This window comes from Calypte anna, chromosome 3 (genome assembly GCF_003957555.1).
Source record: "Calypte anna isolate BGI_N300 chromosome 3, bCalAnn1_v1.p, whole genome shotgun sequence".
Classification (NCBI taxonomy): domain Eukaryota; kingdom Metazoa; phylum Chordata; class Aves; order Apodiformes; family Trochilidae; genus Calypte; species Calypte anna.
In genome coordinates this window covers 55436377-55463276 of record NC_044246.1, presented here as the reverse complement: position 1 = coordinate 55463276, position 26900 = coordinate 55436377, and the positions used below count along the sequence as shown (strand labels likewise).

Sequence of the window (26900 nt, the reverse complement as noted above, 5' to 3'; positions counted from 1 at the left end):
AATCTATTAACTTACGCAATACTTACAATATTTTATTAGTAATCTATCAGTTAATTGCTTACTATCGGTTAAGATTTTCTGTGTCTGGATTTAACTATTTTAATTCTACCATGCAAACTCAGTGGGTAGGGGTCTTCAAGCAGAGGTGGATATCTTAACTTCTGGAGGTGTGGTTTCCATATTATAATTAGCAAAATTCAGCTAATGGACACTTTTAGCTGACCCAAATAGTTCTACATGGTTACTTGGGCTGTTAATTCAAAGTTCTTGTTTCCGATGTCTAGTTGTTTCCTTAGCTTATTGTCTAGCCTTAAATTAATTACTCTGAAGCAGTCAAACAATAAGTTATTAATAACTTATTTTAAACTGCCTCATTTTCACTATATCCTTTCAAGATTTCAACATCAGTATCAGATACGTTTACATGGACCAATGTCCTTACACTCTGGGATGTTTTAAATACGAGTTTGATTTCATTATGCCCAGCTTGTGCGGTGGTAGGCTCTCATTTTCTTAGGGATCATTCTGGTCCATGTTACACATAGACTAACTGGTTCAAGTGTGAGCTGAAGAAAATGGTTTGTTTGGATTTTCTGCCAGAGGTAACACTCTTGTGTTACTATTGCCACTGTTGTGACAGTACAGCCAGTGTCTGTCCAGGTGGTGGTTGGTGTTCCCATCACAACTGTCCTCATAGCAGCATTTTTCAGCTGGTTTGGATTCGATTCCTCAAAATGTTGTTTGGTAAATTCTTATCATCCGACTGGCCTGCGGTCCCACGTCACCACTCCAGTGCACACGTGATGAGTTTCTAATAAAAATAATCTCAACTATGTGCCAAAATTGCCCTTTCCTTTGATAGGCATATCTAAACAGCCAAACCGTGTCTGTCGCTTCGCCGTTTCCTCCCTGGGTGCAAAGCAGGACCCGCCTGGTTGTTCCCGGGGCTGCCGGGAGCTCCCCAGTTCCCTCCCCAAGTCAATTACCGTGTTAACACGGGCTGGGACTGCTTGGGGAGTTCTATCGATCCCGCCCTTCTCTGGTGGAGTCGGGACTGCCCGGGGCGGGTTCCTGCAGCTATCAGTCAATTATCTCTTCTCGACAGAAACTGGCTGAGGAGTTCCCGGGACTGCCCAGGGAGTTCCCAGGGGTGGCTCGGCACGCCCAGTATGTGCAGGGGCACAACCCTGGTGCCCTGCTGCATTGCAATTACAGCTACACTGCTCACTGTATGGGAGCGCAGGTGCGCACACCTACGTGGTGCAGGGAGGCATTACTGTTGGAGTACGAAGGTTTGGCAGAAGTCAGCTGATATCTTGGCATTTCCTGATGCCCGGCTGCCCAGTAGACTGTATCCCTTGATAGGCATGGATGTTGGGAGGGTGGTGTGTATGCTGGGCTGCCACATCTATAAGGTACTATTTGCAAAGTGCTTTTCCTGCTGTGGAGAATCCAAAATGCCATGCTCACTGCCAATGATACTGGTTTCTGGTACCAACGGTTTATCAAAGGTCTCTTCTGGAGTCATCTGCTACTTTCTTACCTGCTACAACAGGTGTTGTTTGGGCTTCCTGTCTCTTGAGAAGGACATATTATTGAATTTGTGCTCACCGATGACAAAAATGTATATACTCTTTTTCAGTCAGTGTGCAATGGCCTAGGCAGTTGCATTCAGTGTGATGTTTTGGCAATGCTCACATGTCAGCAATGTGTTTAGGTCTTACTTCTCTGAAGCACAGGCTTCATCTAAAAATGGGAAGTCACGCAGAATTTGGGAGCCTGCTTACTAGGTATATCTTCCCACTTTTGGTTTTGTTCTGTCAAACAACATCAATCAGATGGCTTTGGAACCTGGTGTGGTATCAGGTAGTTGTTTTGAAGTGGTTTCCCATAAAATGTAGGGGGATGTAAATTAAAACTGTCCTGCAGGTGGTCTTTTTCTTCCTTTTACAAGTAAAATGAGAAGTATTGAACTAAGCAGAAATACAGTGAACAGCAATGTCTGAAAGTTTAGTTTGGAAACTCAAGAAATGGTTAAATGTTGCTTAGAGTAAGAAAGAGTGAGAGATGTTTGTGTCTGCCTTCGTGAGCACGTAAGTGTCATGTCTGTTTCAAGTCCTCCTTTCCAAAGATAGTCTCCAGGTAGCAGATGGCATGATTGTGTATCTTCCACCGTGTCCTATGGGGATGCTGGGAAGCCGAGTGTGCACCACACTGAAATAGCAGCTCATCAGACTTACCCACACAGAGCAGAACAAGTGATGGAAAAATTAAAAAGATTCATTTAGTGCTAGTACTGCTCAAAATCATTACTTGCTGTTAAGAACTAAGGTGTGAATGGTATAATGGACAGACTCTCCAAAATTATTATATTTGAGGCATTGGTAACGGTTGGTTGGCATAAATAGATCAGCTAGTCAGAATAACTGTAATCATTAGAAAACTTTGAATTGAGAGGGAAAGTATTTGGATTTATGCTAACAGTAGTATGGCTGCACTTGGAGGGAATGAAAAGGTCCATTCTGTTTCTCTGAGAAAGGCAAGAGTGTTTTCCTAGAAGCACTGGAAACAGCTATCACTATGAGGGCAAGTGCAAATAGGTGGAAAACAGGCTGATCTAATGCCTAGAGAACTGCCTGGTGTTCAAGGTGCCTGCATTCATCCTCTGAGTCCCCTTGCTGCCTTGCAGCTCACTTCTCCCTGCCTCTCTTTTACCAACAACAATCAGGAAGTAAATCCTTAATTTCCTTTTAGATTTATTCATGAGAAAGACAAGGAGAGTGGAGAAGTGTTGTCATCTGGGGTTGAAATGCCACACACACCTAGTGAACAGTCAACCTCCCTTGTATTATTTAATTGAAATACAGTTAGCATATATCAGGTTTTTCCCCATGTTTTAATTACAGATGTAAGATAATGAGAAAACTTCTGTTTGTTTTTTTCTTCTGAAATGCAACTCTTCATAACAGACAGTGCTGAGTTTGAAATATTGTATGAAGAATAGTCTTGTTTTTGAGACAGTACAACATGTAAGGTCACCTTTCATTGAAACCACATACTTCATAATTAATTCCTTTGTAATACATCCTTTGTAATTAGTAACAACTAACATTTTACTAGTAATAACTTCTATTTATTAATATGCTATACCTGCCTTGCAGTGAGCCAAGAAAGGCTTCTTTAGGGAAAAGCTAAAGATGTCCCTAGTTGGAGACATGAGCTGTTTTTCACAATGCGGGCTTGCAGCTGGCATGATTTGTGTATTGTTTGTAGGCTTGGTGGATGGGGAAGAGGTAGGATGATGCTCTCAATGTCTCCTTCCCTTATCTTCCCTCAAGAGAGGGAGAATTGCCCACTTTACTTACCAATGATCATGACAGGATCACTTAATAGCCTGCCTTGCTGGACTGGAGTCATACATTACTGCTTTCACAGTGCTCAGGAAAAAGAGGGAGTAAAACCTTTTATTTCCTGCAGCCATGGTAAGGCAGCACCGAGGCTTCTATGTCTCAGAAGATTGTAGTACCTTTCTTGTTTGCATTTCCAGTTCTCTCACTATGTTGCAGAGATACATCAATCGTGGCCTTTTCTAAATCCAGCAATTTAAAAGGCAGCTGTTAAGCCTATTCATTGCACGGGGAAGAAATAAAAAGCAAAACCAGTCACTTTTTAATGTTAAAAACCTTACATGGAGTTTTGTTTTCAAATTTCTTCCGTCAAAATTGCTTCCCTCTAGTGGTTTTCAAACTGCATTTCTTAACATGAAATGGTGCAATGCAGAAGTTTCTGAAGTTTTAACAAAGATATTTATTTGAACAAGTTCTGTACTGAATAAAATGTAATTTCTTTTTGGGGTAATTATCTTACAAAGTGCTTACAAAGGGACTTTCCAGCCATTGGAAACCCTATCCTAATGCTCATTTTAGCACAGACAGCTGCAGAACAAGTCTTAGCTTCTTAGTTAGCTATCTCAAACATTGTCTAGAGAGCTGCCATTCCTGCCTAGTTGATTGCAAGGCTACTGCTGTAGAGAGCTTAACAGGCATGCTGAAATGTGTAAAATTAGCATTTAAGACAAAATAATGACATAACCTTCTGTGCAGTGTATAATCCTAATAAGATAAAGCTTTAGCGAAGAAAAACATAAAAGATATAACCTAATAAAATAATAATGTATTATGAATAAACTGTATTATACATGTTTGCTGAACGGATTATTTAGGTTTAATGAAATTACACTGTCTTACAAACAGGATACAATAAGTAGTAATGGCAGCTTTCCTATACACAATGCAAGAAAGTAAGGAAGAAGATGGGGATTATTAGAAAATTAGTTTAGTCAAAACAATTTAAAATCAAAAATATAGAGATAAAAATAGAATAATCATTTCTTAAATACTGCAACAATGACCTTAGTGCTTCTTTGAATGTATTAGCTATGATGGAAGTAGAGCTATACCCACAGAGCTGTAACTCAAAAGAAAATACCTGTAGTTTTTAGAGGAAGAAGGAAGACTGAGTCGACATGATACTGAAGAATGACAGGCTAAAAAGAATACAGAAGATTGGGGAAATGCGGCACTTTCTCAGCATCTGGTCAAATTGTTGTTCACGCTGCTTTAGTGTATTCTGTATTTGTCCATTCCATCTCTTCATTTGATACATGGTACTGAATTCCTTGCTGCTGGCACTTCTGAGTCAGATGACCATACACTCTGTCATGCTGAGATCATGTTTAAAATGTTATCTATGCAACACAGCTGAGGTATAGTAGCACCTTAAAACTAATTTCTCAGTTTTCCACTATGGCAATTTTTTGTTCGGGGTATTTTATCTATGTAGAACGAATAACTAAAAAAATTTTTTTTGTATTTAAAACTTGAAGAACTTCCAAATCAGTAGGAGCAATGTATTTTTTCTTATGGAAGTACTAAAAATAATAATAAAACTTCTTTTAAAACTGTGTTAGCACAACCACATCACATTTCCAAGAACTATGCTGCAGATATTAAAAAACCATTATGAGACAGTCAAGAATCATGTTAAGACAGAATGATCTGAGACTTTAATGTCTCTAGTAATTGTGACACAGTAAGAGTTTTTCCTAGGCTAAGTGGAGGGAAGATGAAGAGATAAAGGAAGTGGTGCTCTGCATATTGCAACTCCAGATAACTGCTGTTGCTACAGGATGCAGGCCGTTCACACGCGCCTACGTACAGCCTGAAACACTGCAAACCAAAGCAAGCATGGGCCCAAAACAGAGTCCATTCAGCTGTGTTTACAGTGGGCAAAGAGTTAAAAATCTGACTGAAATTACTTCAGTTTCTTAAAATACAGTTGTCTTAATTGCTGAAGTATAGTACATTAGTACATCAAATAATAATGCCTAGAGGCTGGAGGAATGGAAGCTAAAGTGACGTAAGTTGACAAGGAGTAGTAACAGGTACTCTGAGGTTACAAATCATATTCCCATTGTTTGAAAAGGAAAATCAGGTCACGTTCTGATATAAGGCAGATTGTAAAACATGAAATACATGAGAAATGACAACTTCCAGCAGTTCCATTTTGCATGCTGCTAGACCTAAACTTTCTGTAGAAAGCCACAAGTTGTCTGCAGCAGGACTGTTGATGAGTCATGTTATTTCTGCCTCTCATTCTTGTGCTGGTGACCTGTCCCCGGGGAAGTGTCCGGTGCCTGGGGCTGCTTCTGTGCCTGGGCTGCCCTCCTCCTGGCCTGAGGTTGGAATGGGCCCTCTCTGCCCCTACAGTGCTCCCAGCCCCTAGTGAAAGCCTCCCTTGACACGCTAGTGTGAATTAGTCTCCCTATATCATGGGTTATATTTGAAGACTTAAGTCTCTTTCTTAAATGTGGTCTTACCTTTAAACAGTGGAACTATACCTAGTAAATGGGGTACAGGCACCTAGTACATGCACACATTCACAAACATACACACATGCACTTCATGTGCAAACATGGCATTTTGAAATGTGCAAAAGTGACTTAAATTTCCACGCTTTTTTTGTTATGTCTTGCTGATTTTGTGACTGTTACTCCCATTTTTGTTCCAGCAGCTCTATTTCCCAGCCTACTCAGATGTCTTATTTCATAGAGGGGTTTGTGAAATAAATTGTAACACCTGCTAATCTCAAAAATAATAAGGACAGTGAATTTTCCATATTCAAAGTCAGATAGAGGAAAAAAAAAAAATCCATCAATACTAGTTCTGCTTGAACAGATTTTTCCAGGCTTACTGCTCTGAATTCCAAGGAATACTGATTACGAGAGAGAGCTTGAAAGAGGATGAGTCCACAAGCAATTAAATCCTAGATTCTGGTAATTTAATAGGAGTTTTCTACCTTGGTAAGAGTAGTGACAGAATTTTCATTCACCTCAGTTGTGCAGATATTTTGTCTACACTGTGGAACCCCACAACATGGGGGAGAAGGCAGTCTCTATGCCCTGGAGAAAGTTTTATGAGCTAATATATTTCCTGTCTGACTCTTAAGAAACAACAAAAAATGTTTGTTCTAACACATAATCTGAACAGGTGTCAGTGTGTGAGGTTTCTGGTCTGCTTGAGGCATCTTATGTTCATAGGTGTAGCAACTTCACAAGTATTTTCTTTGCTCAGAATTTTGAATTTCTAGAATACCTGTAGATGGCCATTTCCATCACTTGTCATTATATTATCAAATTTGAAAGGTACTATAGTATCAGCTATAGTACCTATGTCCCCTGGAGAAAATGGGATCAGCAGTTAAGTTAGTAGTTTTTACATGTTTTTATTATTATCCTGGTTTTACATACTCTGCTTGCAAGTTTCTGCATCTGTCACTGTTACACATTATAAGGAATGTATGGCCATTTTCTGTCGAATTTTTATTCATCCTTTTCTAGCACACTGTTTTCCTTCGAACTCTGATAAGAGGTAAAATTGGAAGATACTTCCTCTGAAGTGCCGTTATTGCTTACATTTCTAATGGGAGAGAAAAAAAAACAACTGTTTGTTTAATATTTTCGAGATGTTTCAAGTATGGATTCACCACCTGCAGATTTTCAAAATAAGAGTGACACGAGGGCACTTTGGAGAGTATATGTTAGAGGGGGCCTCCATTGCTGTGAACTTTTCACATGTTAGACAGCATTCACACTGAGGAGCATGGGCTTAATTGTTTCATACCATTATCCCCCAGTAGCTGCCTTGCTATGCTTTTCCTGTGCCAGACCCACAAAGGAGGTAAATCATTACCCACTCTGGCTGTTCAGTGTATGCTGCTGAGACTCATGCAACTCTGGAGGTCCTCAGTGTAATCCTATGTGTTGGTAGGTGTCTGGAGAGCTCTTGTACATTCAAGAAAGGAAAGAAATTACTGGAGCAAAAGTACATATGTTATTTGTATGAATATGCTGGAACTGTTCCTCCCTGAACACTACATGATTTTTCATTGGCTCTGAATGTTCTCAATAAATATGTAATCTTCTTTTTCCTGTATGGATTTCTATTTGTTAATCTTTTTGTAGAATAGTTTACTTATTCTCATACCCACTCTCTGAATTCTTTGGGTACTTTTTTTCCCTTTAGTAATTTTCTGTTATTCCCGATGATATTATGTTTTCCCTTGAACTGGTGTGTTCATAACAGGATAACGGGGAGAGAAGCTGTTTGGTTTGTGATTGATTAGTGGATGTACAATCTCAATTCCCTTGGAAAGTGGGTGTGTGATTGTTTGAGTCTGTGTTTCTTTGGAGAGAGACTGTTTCAGGGAATTGTAGTTAGAGCTGCAAACAATCTATTAGTCACTTTTCCAAGCCCTGCCAGTGTAATACTGTTCCCTGCAGTACACTGAATGTTCTGTCCAATATTGGTTTGAGTGACTCAAGCCATGAGGTTTTCACCACTTCCTCTGAGAAACCATTTCATGGTCTGACAGAGCTCACTGTTAGGAAATATTTCCTGGTACTCAGCCTAAACTCCTGAATACCCAGATTGATTTCATTACTGTTAGGTATACTTTTTTATTTTTTTCCCTATCCTGTCTTAGATATTTTCCCCTCTTTGGCATTCTCACTCTTGAATGAATTGTAGAGGGTATATTTTCTCCTATTAAGTTAAGCAAATGCATAACTAGTTCTTCTATTCCTTCTCTCCAAATAGGCCATCTGTTTGGTGAAAAACTGGACCAAGTATGGGAAGATTTTTTTCTACTAAGTGCTTGTTTCAACCAAATAATACGAAAAAGTACATTAGGGGTTCATGTGATTATGTATCTCCAAGAAGCCACAGCTTTTATGTAGAAGGTTTTTCTTCAGAAATTACGTAGAAGATGGTAGCTTTTCCAGGCAGTCATTTGAAGCAATAATACCTTTTTCTAGCACAATACTCAGCTCTAGTACTAGTAGCCTGTCACATTTCGTGGCTTCAGGGAATGTTTTACAATGTTGCTTCATCTATTTATCAAGCAAATTTTATGTAACTACAGCATGGAGAGACGAGAATGATGGCAGAAAAATTGTAAGCAGATCCAGAGGCCATTTGGACATCTGTTATTCACAGCTTTACAGACAGAATTTACAAGTATTCTGGTCGTATAAAAACTGTTGAGGAAGGGAATGCACATTAATCCATCAAACCATTACACATCTCTGGACTTCTTTCTAGTATCCAACATCTGTTTCACCCTTCCCTTCCCTTCCCTTCCCTTCCCTTCCCTTCCCTTCCCTTCCCTTCCCTTCCCTTCCCTTCCCTTCCCTTCCCTTCCCTTCCCTTCCCTTCCCTTCCCTTCCCTTCCCTTCCCTTCCCTTCCCTTCCCTTCCCTTCCCTTCCCTTCCCTTCCCTTCCCTTCCCTTCCCTTCCCTTCCCTTCCCTTCCCTTCCCTTCCCTTCCCTTCCCTTCCCTTCCCTTCCCTTCCCACCAGATTCCAGCTGTGTCCCTTAGCCTTTTGTCATTTATTACATTGCTTATGGATGGTTAGTCAGGACTCCTAGTCCAAGGAACACTTAGATTTACAAATAAACTTATAAACTATTAGCCCATGCTTGCTTTGAAAATCATGTAGTATGTATTTTAAGCATTTGTTTATGTTTTTTGATGAATCACTGTGCAGTTTGGGAAATAAGCCTGTGCATTGTTAATTTTTTACCTGAGGTTACCTGGTGTGTGGGGGTTTGTGGCCTAGGATACCAGCTTGGGGAGTAAACAACCTGCATGCACTTTCTCCGAACTGTACTAGGAAGGATGTGCAGCTCCTCAGGCAATAGCATTCCTGAGCCAGCTCATTGCCATTTTACTAAGGCACTTAAGGACGAAAAATGCAATGCTTAAACTAAGATCATGTCAAGTTTGAACCAGATCACTGTTCTCCAGTGAGTACCAATGTAATACAACAGATAATCTTAGGCTATTGCACAGAAATGCATAATCACACGAAGGAAAAGGCAAGGTAAATGACAGTCCACCATCACAAAAAGAAAGCTTGAGTAACTCCTGCAGCTTATTCGTTCTGTCTGCTGCCTATAATGAAGTAATGCTCGATTTGCTGTAGCCTGGGACATGAGCTGCATCTCTTGGGAAGTCTCAGGCACCTTCTTCACCTCTATGTGAAGGGTCTGGAACAGGCAGGGTCTTCATATGCAGCCCTTAGTACAGGGGAATACCTGCCAGTCTGTTTTCTTTGCTTTCTGTTTAAAGGGAGCATTCCTCACTTTTCTGCCTCAGAGACAAATGCTGTGGCTTGGGGCCTGAACTGCATGAAGTGAAGCAGCAAGGAGTGGCTGCAGTTCAGTCCCCAGCAAGTGGCACATGTCTGAGGTAAGGGTGCGACCTCTGGAATGGTCCTTCCACTTGCATGGATTCTGCTGATTCATGAGGAGCAAGGAGCATGCAGGGCAGTCTAGAAGCACAAGTGGCTTTTAGGTGAACCATATTTAAGGCACTGATGTTTTCCCACTCCCTGTGCCAGTTCCATGTCAGTATTCCTCACATGCACCAGTGTCCAACTTGCTGTCTGCCAAAGGTCTGGTCTTCTCTGTGTTCAAGAGTGTGTTCCCCCTCTGTGCAGGTTATCCAGGCTGTCTTCTTTGGGATCTGCGTCTTGACTGACCTGTCCAGTCTCCTCACTAAAGGAAATGACAGTCAAGAACAAGAGAGGCAGCTGAAAAAGCTCATTTCCCTCCGTGACTGGGTGATGGCTGTTCTAGCTTTCCCTGTTGGAGTGGTAAGTAAAGCATTGCAAAGTATATCTTTGCATGTCTTTTCAAACTGTGTGAGCAGTGTTATTTACTGATTGTTTTCTGGCTGAAAGGCTTCCCCACCTCTATGCAAAAGACTAAGTGGGATGAGAAAAATGGTAGAGATGATTTTATGGCTCTTGTTTTTCACAGGTTTAAGGGAGCACTGGTTGCTGAATTTGATTACAAAAATTACACAGAAACAAAAAACTGCTTTACAGGAGGAACTTAATTGTGCAACAGAGACTGTTATTTCAAAGGTGAATTGTACCAGCAGCATCTTGAGAGTCAGTCTGGACTTTTTCTGCACTGTGCATCACCATTAGGATCAGTGAAAGTGCTGATTGTGGCATGTTTCACACCATAATGACCTGGCCTGAGTTGGGACTGTTTAGCCATTTTTTTCATGGGCAAGAAGGGAAGTAAAAGTCTCAGTTGTTCCCTGTTAATCTCATGGGATATCCAGAGCTGAGAGAAGAAACAGGGTAGGAAAAAAGATTTGTCAGTAATGTAAAAAAGCACACAAAAGGTACACAAAAGTATGAAGTTTACATTTCTTTTTGAAAAGAAAACTATTGTTTGGATCAGCTCCTGCTGAACTCAGACATTACGCATTGCTTTCAATGACAAAAAGTATTGAGTGTCATTGCATGTGTCATACCACACACTGAAAGGAGCTGAAAATGTGGAATTCCATGGTTTTTTACATGGAAGGGTGAACTATGTCAGTCTAGTTCTAAGTTTGGGTTACATCAAATAAAAAAAGTGTGAACCTTTCATTAAAGTATTTGTTTTATTGTAATTCCAGATCAGTCTCTAATTCTATTTTTTGAGTTCAGTGCACAATAGTTTAAAATAAATTCACTAGAAGCAATTTTTTTTTCATGGTACACCTACTAGAAAACTGTGAGGTCTCTAATGTACTGTTTCACTAAAGCGGATCACTTACTGTAAATTCACAGCAGTTACTGTATCAGTCTATCATTTATAATTTGATATATAGAGAGGAGCTTCATTAAAATGTGATTTCACCATTTATGTGGGATTTCACAATACATGAAGAAATACCAAATACTTTTGAAAAGTTAGAAAATGAAAATATTATGTGAAACACTGCAAAGGTATTTAATAAAAACCTAGCTGGTAGCCTTCCCTTAATATACTTGCAGGCTTGTCTCTTGGGAGCTGCCACAAATCATGTTGGAGAAACAAACTGCAGTTTTCTAGCGACAGTAGAAGAAACTGAATCAACTAATACAGTTGTTTAAAAATCTGTGCATAAGCAGGTTTGCAAATGCTTATTTTATGGGTGCAGAGATTTATAGGTTGCATTTGTGTTTAAGGGAGACTGGGTATTAGAAGTAGTTGTGATTGTGATTGGTAACAGATGCTTTTCCTACTGTGTTGACAGTAAAAGAGAAAAAGGAGAACAACGTCACATTATTTGTCTTTATTTGAAGATTGTAAGTGCCTTGAAGTGTAAGCCTTTACATGCATTGAAGCACACCTTCCTTGGCCCTCACACAACTCAAGATTCAGGGATTCTCTCCTGCTACTGTTTTAGGTCCATACTGTTTTCCGTGTGCTCCTTCACCCCTCCAGTGTTTCTGACTTTGAAAATTTCCAAGTCCTTAAAGAATTTCAGCATCACTTTGTCATGGCAGTTCAGCCCATTTCTTTCTGATGCTCTTTCTCTTGCCACTCGTGAGCAAGCTAACCATTGCCTGCACTAGAAGTACTGTTGCAACATTTACAAGTCAGCAGTTCCACAGGACATGTTGCATACCCGAGGCTAGCTGCTTTCCCAAGGGTTTCATATAGAAACAACTTCTGTCTTAAACAAACAAAACAATCCAGAAAATAGTAAGAAATGCTCATTGGACAGATCTTCTCCATTTCCAAAGGTGATCCTTCTGTGGTAAGGTGGAGCAATTGATTCACATTGTTTCACTTTACTTCTCCTGAAGAAAGCCTAAAAAGATTGTTTTCATTGTTTCTTCTCCTGGATACCAGGAGACAAACAGAAGCACTTCTTAGCTTAACCCTGGTCTTAGCTCTTTAGCAAAACCTGATCCTCTCCAGCAGTGCCCACCACACCTTTAGCTGCCACATGCCAAAATCTTGGCCAGTGCCAGAGGGTCTGCCAGCCACTGGGGGGATTCTTAGGTGGGATTACAGGTAGGAAAAGTTCAGGGCCCAAAGGTAGCATCTCATGCTGGCTTTGTTCTCTAAAGAGCTGTTTAAGTATAAGAAAATATTCAGTGAAGTTTTAGTATGCCAGGAGTGTTTGTTAGGAGGAAGTTATTAAACACCAGAGTGTATGCAGAAAAGAAGTTCAAGTTCCCACATTTCCCATATCCTCTCAACAGTTTCCTTACTCAAGAGGAAAGGAAAGAAAAAGAACAAAGGAAGTTCAAATGCAGACTTTCTTTCCTGGAGACTCACCCACCTAGCTCTCCATGGAGCTTCTCAGTGGTTTCCAGTTGTGACACAAGGGAACCTTCACACATAAAATTGGATGGATGTAAATAAAATCCTTGTTGGGTTTTTAATGTAACAGCAGTAGTCATGCTTAAGTACTTGTCAGTTACCTTAACATCTAAATTATTTTTATTGCTCAGCGTTTTACACAGACTGTGTTTAGGGAATAATACAAGTAGTAGGGGAACATTTTAAAGCCCACTAGGCAGTGTTTTTTCAGGAGCGATTCAATACAATTTTTTCTGTATTTCCTGCTTACTGCAGCCCTTGAGATGACTTGTTCTGAAAAACATACTAGAAAATGGGTTTCTGCTCCCAAGTCAAACAATGATGTGTGAAAAAAAAAAGTAACAAAATAAACTATTTAATTTTTAGTACTTCCTAAAAAAGTGTTACATATAAACCAACTGGGAAGTCTGACCACCAACCTTCTGCCACCTACCAAAGAAGGGGAAAGAACTAGCCCGAGGGCAAACAGTCTCCTTGGGTGGCTTTGCAACAAATCAAATCTTGAAAAATCGTTGCATCAACTCACATCTCTTTAGTGTTGTCAGTGTTGTGTTACACATTGTGCATCTTTATGGGCTAAGATAAAACTGCATTACCAATATACAGTTTTGTTTAGGACCATCAGGAAATAACCGTAAGTCTCTTCCAAGGACATAATGAATAATGTTTAGCTATTGTTGCTCTTTTTAATACCAGTCTGTGTGCGACACCTCCTAGCCCTTTTTTTAGTTTATTATAAGACTAGGGTACTATTCAAATGCCTAAGAGATCCAGAAGCACCTACTGAAGAAAAATGCTTGCACAAACATTTTAAAAGCTTATTACCTCTTCTCATCTCTACTGGCAGCACTTACCCCCGTTTGTCTGTGTAAAGAAGATTCGCATTGGAAGGAGTTTGCACTGCTAGAGAAGTCAGAGACTTCAGCAGTGGTTTAACCATACATACTTTTTTCTATTTGTGTAACATAGATCATGAAGTTGCCAAGTTTCTGTGGTTAATTAGTGTTTTGTGTAAACTTTATATGGTTTTATCAATATGTTTCTTGTAATTTGTACCAAACAAGATGAAGAAGAGATAAACCAGGCATTTCTAGTTGTTTAAGACTGTGTCTGACAGAAATAGAAAGAAAATTGATACTGTTACATATTAGAAGAACAATTGCTGCCTAGAAAATCACAAACTAGCACTGATATTTTATATCCTGTAGCCTTAAAAGCTCCATTCAGGTCTGAGTCCAAACTGGCTAGAATGATCTCATATTCTTTATATTGTACATTTATGCCTTTAAAAACCTGAGATGCATTCTTGTTTCTCTGCACTGGTACTGTCAAAAGAAAAGCTGGACACTTCTGTACATCATAAATAGTACTAATCTGAGATCTTACCCCAAGATATGTAGACATTTGCTGCAGTATGCCACTTACCTAGTTATTTGACCAGACTTTGCATAACTGACTTGACCATACCAGAATCTCTCTTTTCTAGATTTTGCCCTTACCTGTGGTGATTTGGTGGCTGTAGATGGGAATATGAGTCAGCAGTAGTGCAGTTGCCTCCTAAACCCTATTCTCCAAGGGGAGACTTTCTTGATTTTCATTTGCCACTCCTTGTGATTTCCTTCATTGGCCCTTTCCAGATTAATTTGGTGTGATGCTGTGCTAACCCTACATCCCACTTAAAGCTGGTACCATGCCAATTTGTGCTTACTGTGGTCTGCCTTTACTAACACTTTGCTTCTTTAGGTAATGCCTTTAACCCTCAAAGAGGCTCACAGACAATATATTTATACTCCCAGTAAACCACAAATGTCTTGGGAGATAGACAGAAAACTTACCTTTAACTGTACTTAGAAGAAATTTTGTCAAGGTCAGAGGGTTGGGGTTTTTTTTAGTTTGTGGTGAGGCCATCCAGGAAATAAGTGAACTGAACTGTGCAGCCTAGCCAGAAACAAAAACACATAGTGCAGGAAAATGAAGTTCCACTGGGTTCATTCTTCATTTGCACAGCATTTCTTGGTTGGGCTCATGTAAAACAGCAAATTGTGCAATTCTTTTCACTGGCTTTCCTCTCTTAGTTTCTCTTTTCTTCTATTTGTGGTGTTTTGGTAAAGCCACTTATTTTCCCTTTTGAATCACCAACGGCTTCCCAACCTGTTTTTTAAAATATTTCCCTTGGCATTTGACACAGGCTTTGCTTATGTCCTCTGAAGCTTCAGCGACAGAGGAAAAAACCTCAAGGAATATCTCTTTAAGTGGGAGCACAGTTTAGTTTTCAGCCCTATTTTTTCCCTGCTGCTGTTTATTCATCAATATTTTAGATGCCTGTGAACAGTGAGGTACTCCATATTTTGAAGTAATTTCCAAGGTCTGCTTGCAGATTTGAGGTTCACTTTGGTCTGTAATAACCCTAGAGAGGATAAGTGGCAGATGAAGGACTCTTCTGTTCCTTAACCTTACGTTTAACCAAGTAATCACTGTCTTCAGAAAGCTGGCAATCTTAGGAGGCTACTGTGCCAAGTGTAAAAGCAATTACTGCTGCCTGTTTTCTTCGTTGAATTCCAGGCCTTGAACTTATCTAAAAAAGGAAACGAAAGGATGACATTTGTGCCATTTTTCCTTGGAAATAAAAGAAAATAAAAGTACTGGCCTGGCTGAGTCTGCTGCATATGAGCAGCCCATTCAGCCTGGCATGTGAGGGTTGTACCATTACTATCTCCACAATAGTGATAAATTGTGCTACAAGGAAGGCAGCATGAGCATAAGAACTGCAATTCTGATTGAGTGTTACACAGTCAGTGTAAAGACACAGTTGTGTCACAGTCTGGCACTGCATGACCGTGTGTGAGACTGGCAATGCCCAGCCCAAATAGAAGTCTATTAGTACCAAAGTATAAGCATAGTAGAGGTGATTTTAAAGTACCAGATCAACACTTGCTCATTATTCATAGTAAACAAATTCAGAAGCAGCCAAGCTAGCTAAGTAGCAAGTCTTCATTATGATTCTTTTTATCCAAAGAGTTCATTTTTATAGTTCATTTTAGTACACAGTTTAACCGTTCATTTCTGTAGTTCATTTTAGCCAAATGAACTAATTGCAAGACAAGGTAATGTGAGCCATTCAATGGATCTTCCCCGGGGCGTTGTGTAAGCCTCATATAAGGTCATATCCCGGGATAGCTTAGTTCTGTAACACCTTAGGTTTTATGCACTTCCTTTACCTTATGTCTGCCTTGCGATAGCATTTGCTAAGCAGCATTTGCCATTTGTGGCTCCAGATGGCTGCAACCAGCTAGGCTGATCCTGTTCCATCCATTGGCTGACTTTGGTTAAGGGACGGATGTCATGTCCTTACTTTTCTTATCTTTACCTTCTTGGCAAAGTCTATTGTTTCACTCTGCTCCACACAAAAATCCCAGGTCAAAACATGCCATCTGTGTTGTATTCTGTGAAATAAAGTTCAACCTAGTCCTGGGTGGTTTTTCTTCCTGCAAAGGCTTCCTTGGAAAAAACATTATCAGTCTTGGTCTTCAAGTGGCTGAGAATATGTTTCTATGTTCTAGTTGGTCTTAGCAGGTTCTCAGAGACCCACTGAGATAATACATGACTTCTAGGAAGCCTGTAGAGAAGAGGATACTTTGCTTCCATTTTCCCTGCTGTTCAGCTATTCATATCTTGGCACTTATGTGTCAGCAGGTGCGTAAAGAGCTAGGCTGTGCCAATGCCAAGACTGGCCCAGAAGAGAGACTTCTTGTGGGATACTTTACACTTGCTGTGTTTTTCAGGCTGTCCATCACAACCTTTTTTTTTTTTTCCTGGTTTCTGTGCACTAGTCAAATAGTCCAAGCTTATTCTGAGCAGGCACCAATAGATATCATAACAGATGGACAAGTGTGCTGGAAAGCAAGGAATATGTACTGTATGCACACTGAGGGAACAGTGTACTGGTTCAGGTCATTGACATAGCTGCCTGGCTGAAATCTGCATGTCTGTGGATAGAACAAGGTACCATTGGTAAACTGCAACCTCAGTTATAAGTTTCCAAAGTTAGAAGCATATGAAACAGCTTATGTCTACACTATGACACATGCTAATTTGCTGATCTTGTTGGGGTCACCCTGTATTTCTTGCACTTTCTTTTACTGACCCCTCAAGTTAGCTGTAAGATCATGGGCCTCATTAGTTTGGATGTAACTTAATAGTTCCTTGTTGATCTCAGTAAAAGTCCTATCTATTGACTCTAAGACTTTAAGCTTAGACTTTAGCTAAGGTGTTGAGATTTTCTGAGGGGGCATTGAAAAACTCCTGGCCCAGGTATTGGTTTTGCTGTTGTAAAAAAATAGCCTCTTATTACTAGAAAACTGTTACTCAAAGAGATAAAACAATTGTGTTCTAATTAAAAGATTACTGTGTTCTTTTCCCAGATAAGGCAAGCTAAAACTATTATATCCATTAAAAAATTATGCACACTTGAGCAAAAGTTTATCCTAGTGCAGTCTTTTTCTGAGCCATCTGTCCTGTCCTCAGTCTAGAGGGAATAATGGTTGTTTTCTGGGCTTCTGGTAAATAGTCTCTGACAAGAGCCAAGCCAAATTTCATATTGACAAATGAGCAGCACACCAGACTTCTTCTCTGTGGATCCAGTCCATGAATTGTGTGCAGAGTATTTAAGGTTAAGTATTTTTTTTTAACAATACTGTTTTGATAGCTGACATGAAAAAGTGTAAGGATAAGTTTATAGGCTTCTGTTCAGGGGTGAATGTTTAATATTTATACATTCGAGAAGTTCCAAGTGATATTTTACCTGATTTTCTGTTTGTTTTCTATCCTGTTAATGGTGGAAAGTTATTTATGTGCCACATCTGTTACTAAAGTATAGTGCTCAGTTGTAATTTGGCCACAGGCATAAGTCAAAAAATGAGATTTTTTTTTCCAACCTGAAGTATAAAAAAAAAAAATAGAAAGTTAAAACTCCTGTAAATGCAAAGAATATTCCAGATTCATACTGTTGATTAAAGCAGCATCTGGTCTAAGAACAATAATGTCTGTATCTCTCCACAGATTATTTACTAAATGCCCAGTTTTGCTATCTAAAATGTGTCGCTAGTTGTTCAGAAGCATATATTTTAAGGTTTGTTGTTTTTTCTTTTTTTCCTTCTTAGTTCGTTGTGACAATGTTTTGGAGCATCTACATGTATGACAGGGAGCTGGTTTACCCGAAGGTGCTTGATAATTTTATACCAGCATGGCTAAATCATGGAATGGTGAGTAAAGTAGTGCAAACACTTCCTTGTATAAACAAAATTGTATAACACTGATTTCTCTCATGACTCTGTATACACTTCAAGTTAATCCCCTCAGAAGTGACTAAGGGGGCTTTTTTTGCAGACAAGAATAACATCTTTCCTTCTTTGACACCTCAGTCATATTTGAATCCCTGTTAGGTTGAAACAGTGGAGATTTCCACTTTTGTGTCCTGCATCATAAACTACCTGCAGGGATTGGCTGCTTTCTGTAATGAGGTACTTTCCTCAGAGCAATGTCACTTTGGTCATGAGGAAATTTAATCAAAATAGATTATGCAACAAAGCAGAAGTTCTGACTTCAACAAATCTTGCTCTAAAATGACAGAAATGCTTGACTGAATTATTCTTTACTAATTTGCCAAAGTGTAATTTGTGATTAAAACACTCTGGTTAAAATATTTGTTCAGAAAAATCTTACGATGGTGTTTGGACTTTTATGTTCTTAGGAAAAAAAAAGAATTACTCAGTTCTCGAGTACACCAAGCTTGTATGACAGAACCTGCATCTGAATATTTTTAAGAATGTGGAATTAAGCACATGAAAGCAAATTATCAAAATTTGCTGCACTGGTTCATTTCTTGAGAAGAAATCTGACCTTTTCATCCTCCTCCAGTATGTCAAGTCAGACATTCTTTCTCAACTATATGTTTAAATGCTAAGGAAAATCTAATGCCACACTTTCCTGTCGGGTACTTCCTACTGTTTATGCAGCATTTGAGACTGAAAAATGTTGTGTTTGTTTCTCCAGTTGCCTCTGTGCAAAATGTTTTATTATTACTTTGTTTTCCATATCAAGGAATGGCAAACCATTTGGCACTGCTGTTTATCAGTAGATGACAGCAGAGCTCATCCTTCAGGGTGTGATTACTGAGTCACCACAGTGGATCAAGATTTGTCCACTACTGCTGTGCTTGATTAATTGGTACTTTGTGGGACGGGGCAAATAGCATTGCTGTTTATTTATTTCCAAAATTATGTGCTAAACGAGCAGTGTAGGGATTACTACTGACAAGAGGAGCATCAGCTTCTTAGATACTGTACCCTTTTACAATGTTTTGAAAAGACCAGGAGGATACTGTGTATATGTAGAGCTGAGGAAAAAATCTGATGATTCCTGCTGTGTTAGTTCAGACTGTCTTCCTTGAGTTTTGAGGTTACAAACTGAACATTTGCAAACACTGCCAAGCCATACATACATTGATTTTTTTCTCCACACCATATCAGTGCCGGCTCTGATGACATTTCTTCCAGGTGACATTCCACATACTGCAAATGCTTAACTTGTAACATATTTCATAAATGTACATTGTGAAGCACTATTGACAACAAATAGCCCTATGTATTCAAGAAATTTCTTCTGTGCTATAATGAAAAGGCAAATCAGTCTTGGAGAAATGCATGCTTAGTGAAATATTCGAAGAGGGCTTTTGTTTGAGTTTTTTTGACATAATAATTTGCTGAAATGAATTGCATGCAAGTATTCTAGACTTCTTTTTTCTATTTGAAGTATTGCAGAATGCATTTTTTCAAGTCTATCGTGAAGGAATTGTTTGCTGTATCAGTCTCCATTTATCCCAGTGTTCCTTCAGCTCTGTCACAGGGAAAGCTTATGGCTGCTCTACTACGTTTTTCACCTCTTTCATTCTAGTTCTTTCATGTGTTTTAGCCATCATTCCACCCTCACCAGCTTTCTTACTAATTAATTCTGATGCATTGTCCTTCATAATACGAAGGGTTTCTTGAACTACTTTGAGAATGCTAGCAGTTCATTTAATAGTAGGTGCATTTTTGATGTGGCAGACTTTAGAGTAAATGATAGAGGTCCCCCCTGGAGAAAGGGTAGGACCTCTGGAAATACAGTTTTAGAAGAGTCGGGGTCTCTGCCTATTGTTTTTTATTAAACATTGGTTCGCCTCTTTTCCTGCATTTTTTGACAGCAGCTGTGGACATTCAGTGATAATTTTTGGAATGCAAGGGTGGCTGTGTTGTAGCCTAACCTTGTACTACAACAAAACTTATACAAGAGTTTCATCACCTTTGGCAGAATGAAATCTGTCAGTGGGAGGTGGGTCTTCTTGCCACTGTGGCATTACTGATGAGTCCCTCCCATCTGTGAGCTTCCCCCACAGTGCTCTCTGCAGCTCCTGAGGTTCTGGGCTCTGATGTTACTTCACCTGTGAATGTTCTGTCCGTGGTTTTTCACAGCATTTTCCCAAAACACATATTTGTCACAAAAAATGGCTTTTTCACAGTGAAAAGATTTCCTACTTGAACTTGTAAGTCCTTTTCAGAAGTTTCTGATGGATGTGTTATGACCAGCTGTAATACCTTGATCAGCTGTCAACATCAGCCTGCAAAATCCACATGTAGAAAAGGGATAAAAAACTATGAAATCTGACTGTAATAATAACAATCATATTTCCATTGGTAATATGGGCATGTATCAAAATATTTCAGAGTATTAATACTTTAGAAGCGTTTTAGGGAGACCATCTTGAAGGCTACATGAAGGAATTTATTGAGGGGTTGGTCCAATTCAGTGTGTTAACTCAAGCAGAAGTAGGTAGTGTCTGCTGCTATGTTTATGGTAATTAGTTCTGACCCACCTTTTTCTTCTCCTCATTTCCCATCACTCTGCAGTTACAACACTGTCAGTAGTTAAAAAATTTTTTTTCTTGAATACATAGTGATGTCTTGTTAATACCCAGAGATATCACTCTTTCATAGCAACATTTTTTCATAACCTAAAAAATTCTTAATTATTAAACCACAAATGTTTTTTAAAATTCTCTCTAGAAATGGAAGTGTAAGGTAAATGAACCTCAGAGCTACACAGTCCTGTTGCCAACTTAATTTTCATATTACTATTAATATTGTTTATAAAGTTCCATAGAAACAGAGAGAAGCTCATAATTGTGCACAAAGATAAAATCCTCAAACTGTTTTCCCTAAAATTACATATAGTGTCAAGAACTGTATTTCTTTTCTATGTTATAAATATATATATACTGTAATACTTAAAAATATAATTCCTGTCTACAGAAAAATCTGTGTAGTAAGCGGTGCCTTATGGTACCAGATTGTACCTTGTACATACAGATTTAGACACGTGTGAAAGGCCTCAGTAATACAGTTGTACTATACCATAAAACTGATGTATTACATGATCTCAGTCAATTCATCTGTAACCAGTTGTATCACTGTGACTTGAGACATGGCCAGGGGAAATCCATGGCAGGGTTACTGTTGATTTCAGCAGGACGAGTATTTCATTGGTAGGTGAAGGAGCACATCTGAGCAGCTGAGGTTAAGTTTCTGACAGTAGAAATAACTACCTGTCTAAAGAGAGCTGCTGGAAAGTAGAGCTAAGTCAGTGTTGGTCTGCCTCTGAAGTGTCAAGCTCACTTTCTGTATATGTTGATTATGCAGACTGATTCTTATTTGCTGGCTACAGTTTTAGTTGCCAAATTACTGCACTCTTGCATCAGCACTGTCTTTAATGTTCTTGAGACTGCCCTGCACTTTTGATCCATATCAACCCTTAATTCCACAGGCATATTTTCCATGGGAAATATTCTTTCCCGTTTTCTTATGGCTTTCTGTCTGATGTCTATCAGTATAAGGAATTTTTAATTAAAGGCCAGTCTTTACGGTTTAAAACTGGTGTGTCATAGTAATAGGATTTTTATCAGCTCATTCATCATACCTTTTTGTGTTAGGACTGAGCAGAGTGATGCATGGATAACCTTTGTTTCCAGAAGTTATATTCTTTTCAATATTAGCACAAACTACAAAATGAGGGGTTTCTCCTCTTCAAAATGATGCCTGTATAAATAGATCTGTAGACTGAATTAATTTAAGCTTAAGCATTGCTGATTTTGAGCCAGGTTACATGGCAGGACTGTCTGCAGTATCTGTCCAAGTTAGCATACCATTTTAGTGAGAGTCCTTTGTTTTTCACAGACACTGTCCCAAATTCTTTTTAAGAATGTGAATCCTCTTTCATTTGTGGCAAGGAAAGTAAAATACAGAGATAGAAATTACTTACTGAAGTGTTTAATGGCTTTGGAAGTCAGAAAAAAAGAATTGTCTTTTTATGGAACCTCTAGAAGAGAGGGCAGGGAAGGGGGAATATGCTTAGCCTCTGTGGAATTGGAAAATCAGTGATTACTTGGGTTTTGCACCATTACAATCTATATGAGCTCTTCCAATTTTGTACTGTATTCTTTTTATGCTGCTTTTGGGAAACAAAATAATTCCTAGAAAGAGATACTGTCCATCCCTGTGTCCAAGAGAATGCACAAAAATAGACAAGTAGCAGATGTAGACAAATTATGGGGAGAAAGGAGCCTGTCCAAGTGATAGACCTCTATTTATTTCACAATTTGCCTTTTTTTCTTATTGCTGTCTGCTCAGATGAAAACCTCTGCCCGCTGGAGAGTGATTGAGCATCTTTCTGGCCATCGCTCCAATTGTTCTTCCTGGCAGCTTTGTCTTAGGTCTCTTAGGTCCTGTGGCCTTGGCTTGTTTTTTCTTTGTTTATTTTTGTTGTTGCTTTTTTTTTCCTGCTGGAAAGCTTGTTTCCTTGGTGACTTCACAAGCAGAAAAATAGAAAAGCCATGCAGAGATCAAAGTTCATAGGAGCCTGACATAAAAAGATCGGAAGGCCTGAAAATAGTGAGTGTTTAGACAAACCTGTCTCTCCATCATTAGTGGGGCAGTTGCTGCACAGTGCTCACTCTGATGTACAAACAAGATGCCCTTTCTTTCAGCAAAGTGTTTTCATTTCATGTATTACCCTAAAAATCCTTTTTGGGAATGACTCATTTGAAATAGTGCATGCTACTTCTTGAGGATGGTTTCCTAATACAGCAACATCCTGTGTATAGGCAATTTTTGTGGAATGTACTGCACCTTGATAATGTCTCATGCTTATGTCTAGAAAATACTTACCCTTTTCTGAGATTTGTTTGTAAATCCAGCTGGATATTCCAGCTCAAGTGCCTTAATTTATTTATAATACTTTTTTTATGGTAAGGATGAGTAAAATCTTCAGTGCTCCATGAAAGGGTTCTCACTTGTTACATAACTTGCAAAGTTGTCTCATAAAAATCAGGGACAGTATTGTAATTTCTAGCAGAATGCCCACTGATGGATGGCTGTTATTGAAGCATATATCTGATGGAAAGAACAGCAATTGAAGCTGGGTGACTGGGTACTCAGAATGTTTGCAAAACCCCTGAAAATGATGTTGTTGGAATAGTACAATTCTTGCATGTTCATGCTGCAGTTATGTGACTCCATGTGATATCTCTCATTATCTGCTTATTCCACCACTGGAGCATGAATACAGTAGTATCAATTACCCCCCACTCTGGGGAGAAAAACAGCTTAAAAGATTTTTTTTTTATTTAATGTTACTTATGTGAAGGGCTTGGAAACTGGTAGTATGTCAAAACTTGTGATAGCATAGCACCTGAAAATTGAGAGAAGATGCTAGAGAAAGAAGACCAAATTATTGGCATGTCAGCCTCTGAGAGCATTAGGAAAATGTCTAAGAGGGTAACAGCACAACAGCACAGCAGCTTTTACCAAGTAGGAAACTGGCCTTAACCACATTACATGTCTGCTGGAGGACACTCTTCAGGGTAAGGTGAAGACAGCTTTCTAACTGAAAACAGGTGCAGAATTTCTGATTGTTTGCTATCTCCAGTCATCTAGAAATGTGCACACAGGCTCCTCCTGGCAGAAGTCAGCCAGATGCACAGTAAAATGGGACCTATTCTAAAATATCTTCAAGTACTTAGTAGCAGCTAAACATGTGAGCCCTATTCTAGACATGAGCATTGCAAATGAAAAGTCTGAGAGCTGAAATCCCCAGGTGATATATTTTTGTGAAGTTTTGCCTTCTTCTGTTGACAGGGTCACATAACTGAGTCTGTTAGTACAGAGGCTGATAACGTGCTGTGTCAACACCAAGTTGCAGGAGTGTTGACAGTGCAAAAAAGAAGTTTAGGCAAAGATAGTTGAATGAAAAGAGAAGACAGGCAGGAGGAAGGTGAATCAAGAAGTCAGCTGATGCTGTTCCAACTCCTACCTAAAAAAAAGAACGAAAAGAAAAAAATCCAAACACATGAGGCAAGTGAATATAGAAGGAACCACACAATAATGTAGACAAGACATGTAGATGTCAACCACCTGCAACCACGCAACGGTATTAGGCCTATGTTCATATAAATTGTATCTGTTTGATATTTGGAGAATGGCATCAGTGTCTCTGTCTATATTTTTATCTGACAAAGCCATACATTATCTCAGCTGTGAGTTTGACCCTCAAAACTTGAGTCCTGCTGTTGGAAAAAAACCTGTTTGGTGTGTGCCTTATTTTTCCCTATCAGCTGTGACGTGTGTGTGGAATGGCAAATTAAAACAGATGTGTCACTTGCTAAGGCTAAAGGCGTGCTGGGAGATCACACATTTGAACAGACACAAAAGGTAAGGAGGTATAATGTCTTTATTTCAAATTACCCTGCTTCAACAGGCAAAGCAAGGTCTAACACTGGAAATAATAATTACTGTAATAGTTATAATACTAATCATAAAAGCTCAAAGCCAGATTTTCAGATGAAGTTTCTTGTACAAACGCTTAGTGAAGTGATTGATGTGGGCACAAAATAAAAACCAAAGATGAATCCCAAAAGGATCTACAAAAGGAGTCTTGGAGTTTCTGCCTTTTTCTAGGTGTGGAGCTGTGTTTTCCTAGAAGCAGGGTTTGGCTCCAGGGGTCTAGGTCTGCTTGTAATCCAGAAGCAGTGTGGGATGGAAGTACACTTTCTTCAGTCCCAGAATTCTGACAATATTAGGAATGCTGGTTTTGTTCTAGCATTCACTTTCTGTGCATCTTATGTTGCTCACTACAGTCACTTCTGGAGTGGCACACAATTCTTTGGTCATGCTTAAGCTTGTACATTTCTCTGGTGCTACGGCACAATTTTTGCAGGTTACAAGTGCAAATAAATATTTGACTTTAAAATCAGTGAAAAATGCCTTAAGTAGTACACATTTCTGATAAAAGTCTATGTGCCCTCTTCTCTCTCAGTTAAAATCAGACACTTGTTTTATCCTTTGATATAATCTATTTCTGGTATTTTTTCTGAGTCTTTTTTCCAGGTAGCATAGGCAGATAGTAGAATCAAGCAGTAAGTGAAACAGTATTGTTATTAATGATAAATATATTCAAACAGAGTTTATTTTAAAAAAAGAAGATAATATTTTAACTGGAAAAAATAATGGATTGGGAGGAGGATTGCTTTTGTTGAAGAAGGTTTAATATCTCACTTGTCAGCTATACGTTGTGTACTCTGAAGGACCCCATATGCAAATCATCCTAGAGGCCATCACTTCAGAAAACTTATCTCTTTAGCAGGCCATGCAAACACAGGGAAGGATGCAGATACCTCTTTAAAGGGATAGTAGATTAATAAGCATTTATTGTCACTATTTATGTATTTATGAGACTGTGCTTTGCCTTATGATTACAGTAAAATGCAGTGTTATGTACCCTTGGACACACTCATTACAATCATTCATTATCACTCAGATAAGGATTAGAATGTACATGCAATAGAAGTGGAATTGTACTATGTTATACCCACATTACTAAACTGTGTGGTAAGTATTCACACGTGGCAAATACGACTTAGTCAGACCACAAATATTTTGCAGCATTCTATGGTATCTCATATATTTGTTTAATTTGCCACTATAGCAACTGGATTCCATCCTGTTAGACTCTTTTTTTCACAGACATGTGAGCTACTTGGTTGAAGCTTGGCAGCTTTTCCTTCAATTGAAGGCATATGCACTAACTCAGTGACCAGATTTTTACCTATTTATCATTGTCAGAATGTGGGATATTACACATGGACACAATATTGTAGGAATCAGCAGACCTGGTGAAGGATCTTTGAGCCCGAAAGCTTTTACGATTTTTCCAGCCCTCAAAGTTGGTGAAACAAAAAGTATTATTTCTCCCTGTATCCCAGATCATTATTGCTCCAGGAATGCCGGTACAAGGAAATATTTTGACAATGTTTTTTAACAAATTGCCACTTTTTAAAAGTAACTTCTTTCATTGTTAATTGCCATCTCTTTACATGTCTTTGTATTTGGAAACAGACATCATTTCTGCAGAAATCATTTTATATTCATATGATTAATATGTTGAAGTCATGCCACAGCAGTAATGTTTTATACATGCTGATAGGCAGAAATTAAGGATTTGGTGACAACCTTGGGATATACTTTTGCTCATGGTGAGCTATAAACATCGAAATAACCTGATTTCTCCCCTGCTGTTAAGTTGAATCCCTGTATTTTTACTTTACCACATGGGTACAAATAAATAAAAGCTGTGTACATTTTTAGTGACTTCTCAAATCCAAGAGACTCAAATTCAGGATGTAGTATGAAAGATGCTTTTCACAGATGTAGAGGCCAGTGTCATTAGTCATGTAGGTCTACAATTAAACCTTTTACCTTTAAACATTTACCTAAAGCACCAACTGTTTCTGGTTATGAAGTGCCACAGGCCGGGCAGTGACTCTGCCAAACTAGGCTGTGTGCTCCTGCACTCTGCTCTTCACTGTGCTGGGGAGCTTGCCAGGTGCTCAGAAGTATTTCCCTTTGGGGTACATCAGCATCCCATTCATTCAGTTGCAATGAAGAAGCAGATTACCTTTTGCAAATAAATTTGAGGCTCATGGATGCAAATGCAACTAAGAATTAAAGATGGTGGTGTTGTCCATTTGTGCTGCAGAGCCAAAGTGACATCTGTTTTGAACAATGGTACTTATGGTTATATACCAAATCTTCTGGTA

At 39.0% G+C, this 26900-nt stretch overlaps 1 protein-coding gene across 2 annotated transcripts in view; it reads left to right on the top strand.

The window, feature by feature from the left end:
• The window catches only part of AIG1 (androgen induced 1), a 122350-nt gene that overhangs the window by 26056 nt on the left and 69394 nt on the right, over positions 1 to 26900 (top strand). Inside the window, exons 2-3 of one of the 2 annotated variants that reach the window (XM_008494069.2) lie at positions 10060 to 10215; positions 17878 to 17979. In XM_008494069.2, coding sequence (XP_008492291.1) covers positions 10060 to 10215; positions 17878 to 17979 — 258 coding nt within the window. The remainder of the gene's footprint in view (positions 1 to 10059; positions 10216 to 17877; positions 17980 to 26900) is intronic. The other variant, XM_030448316.1, reaches the window with a different exon arrangement.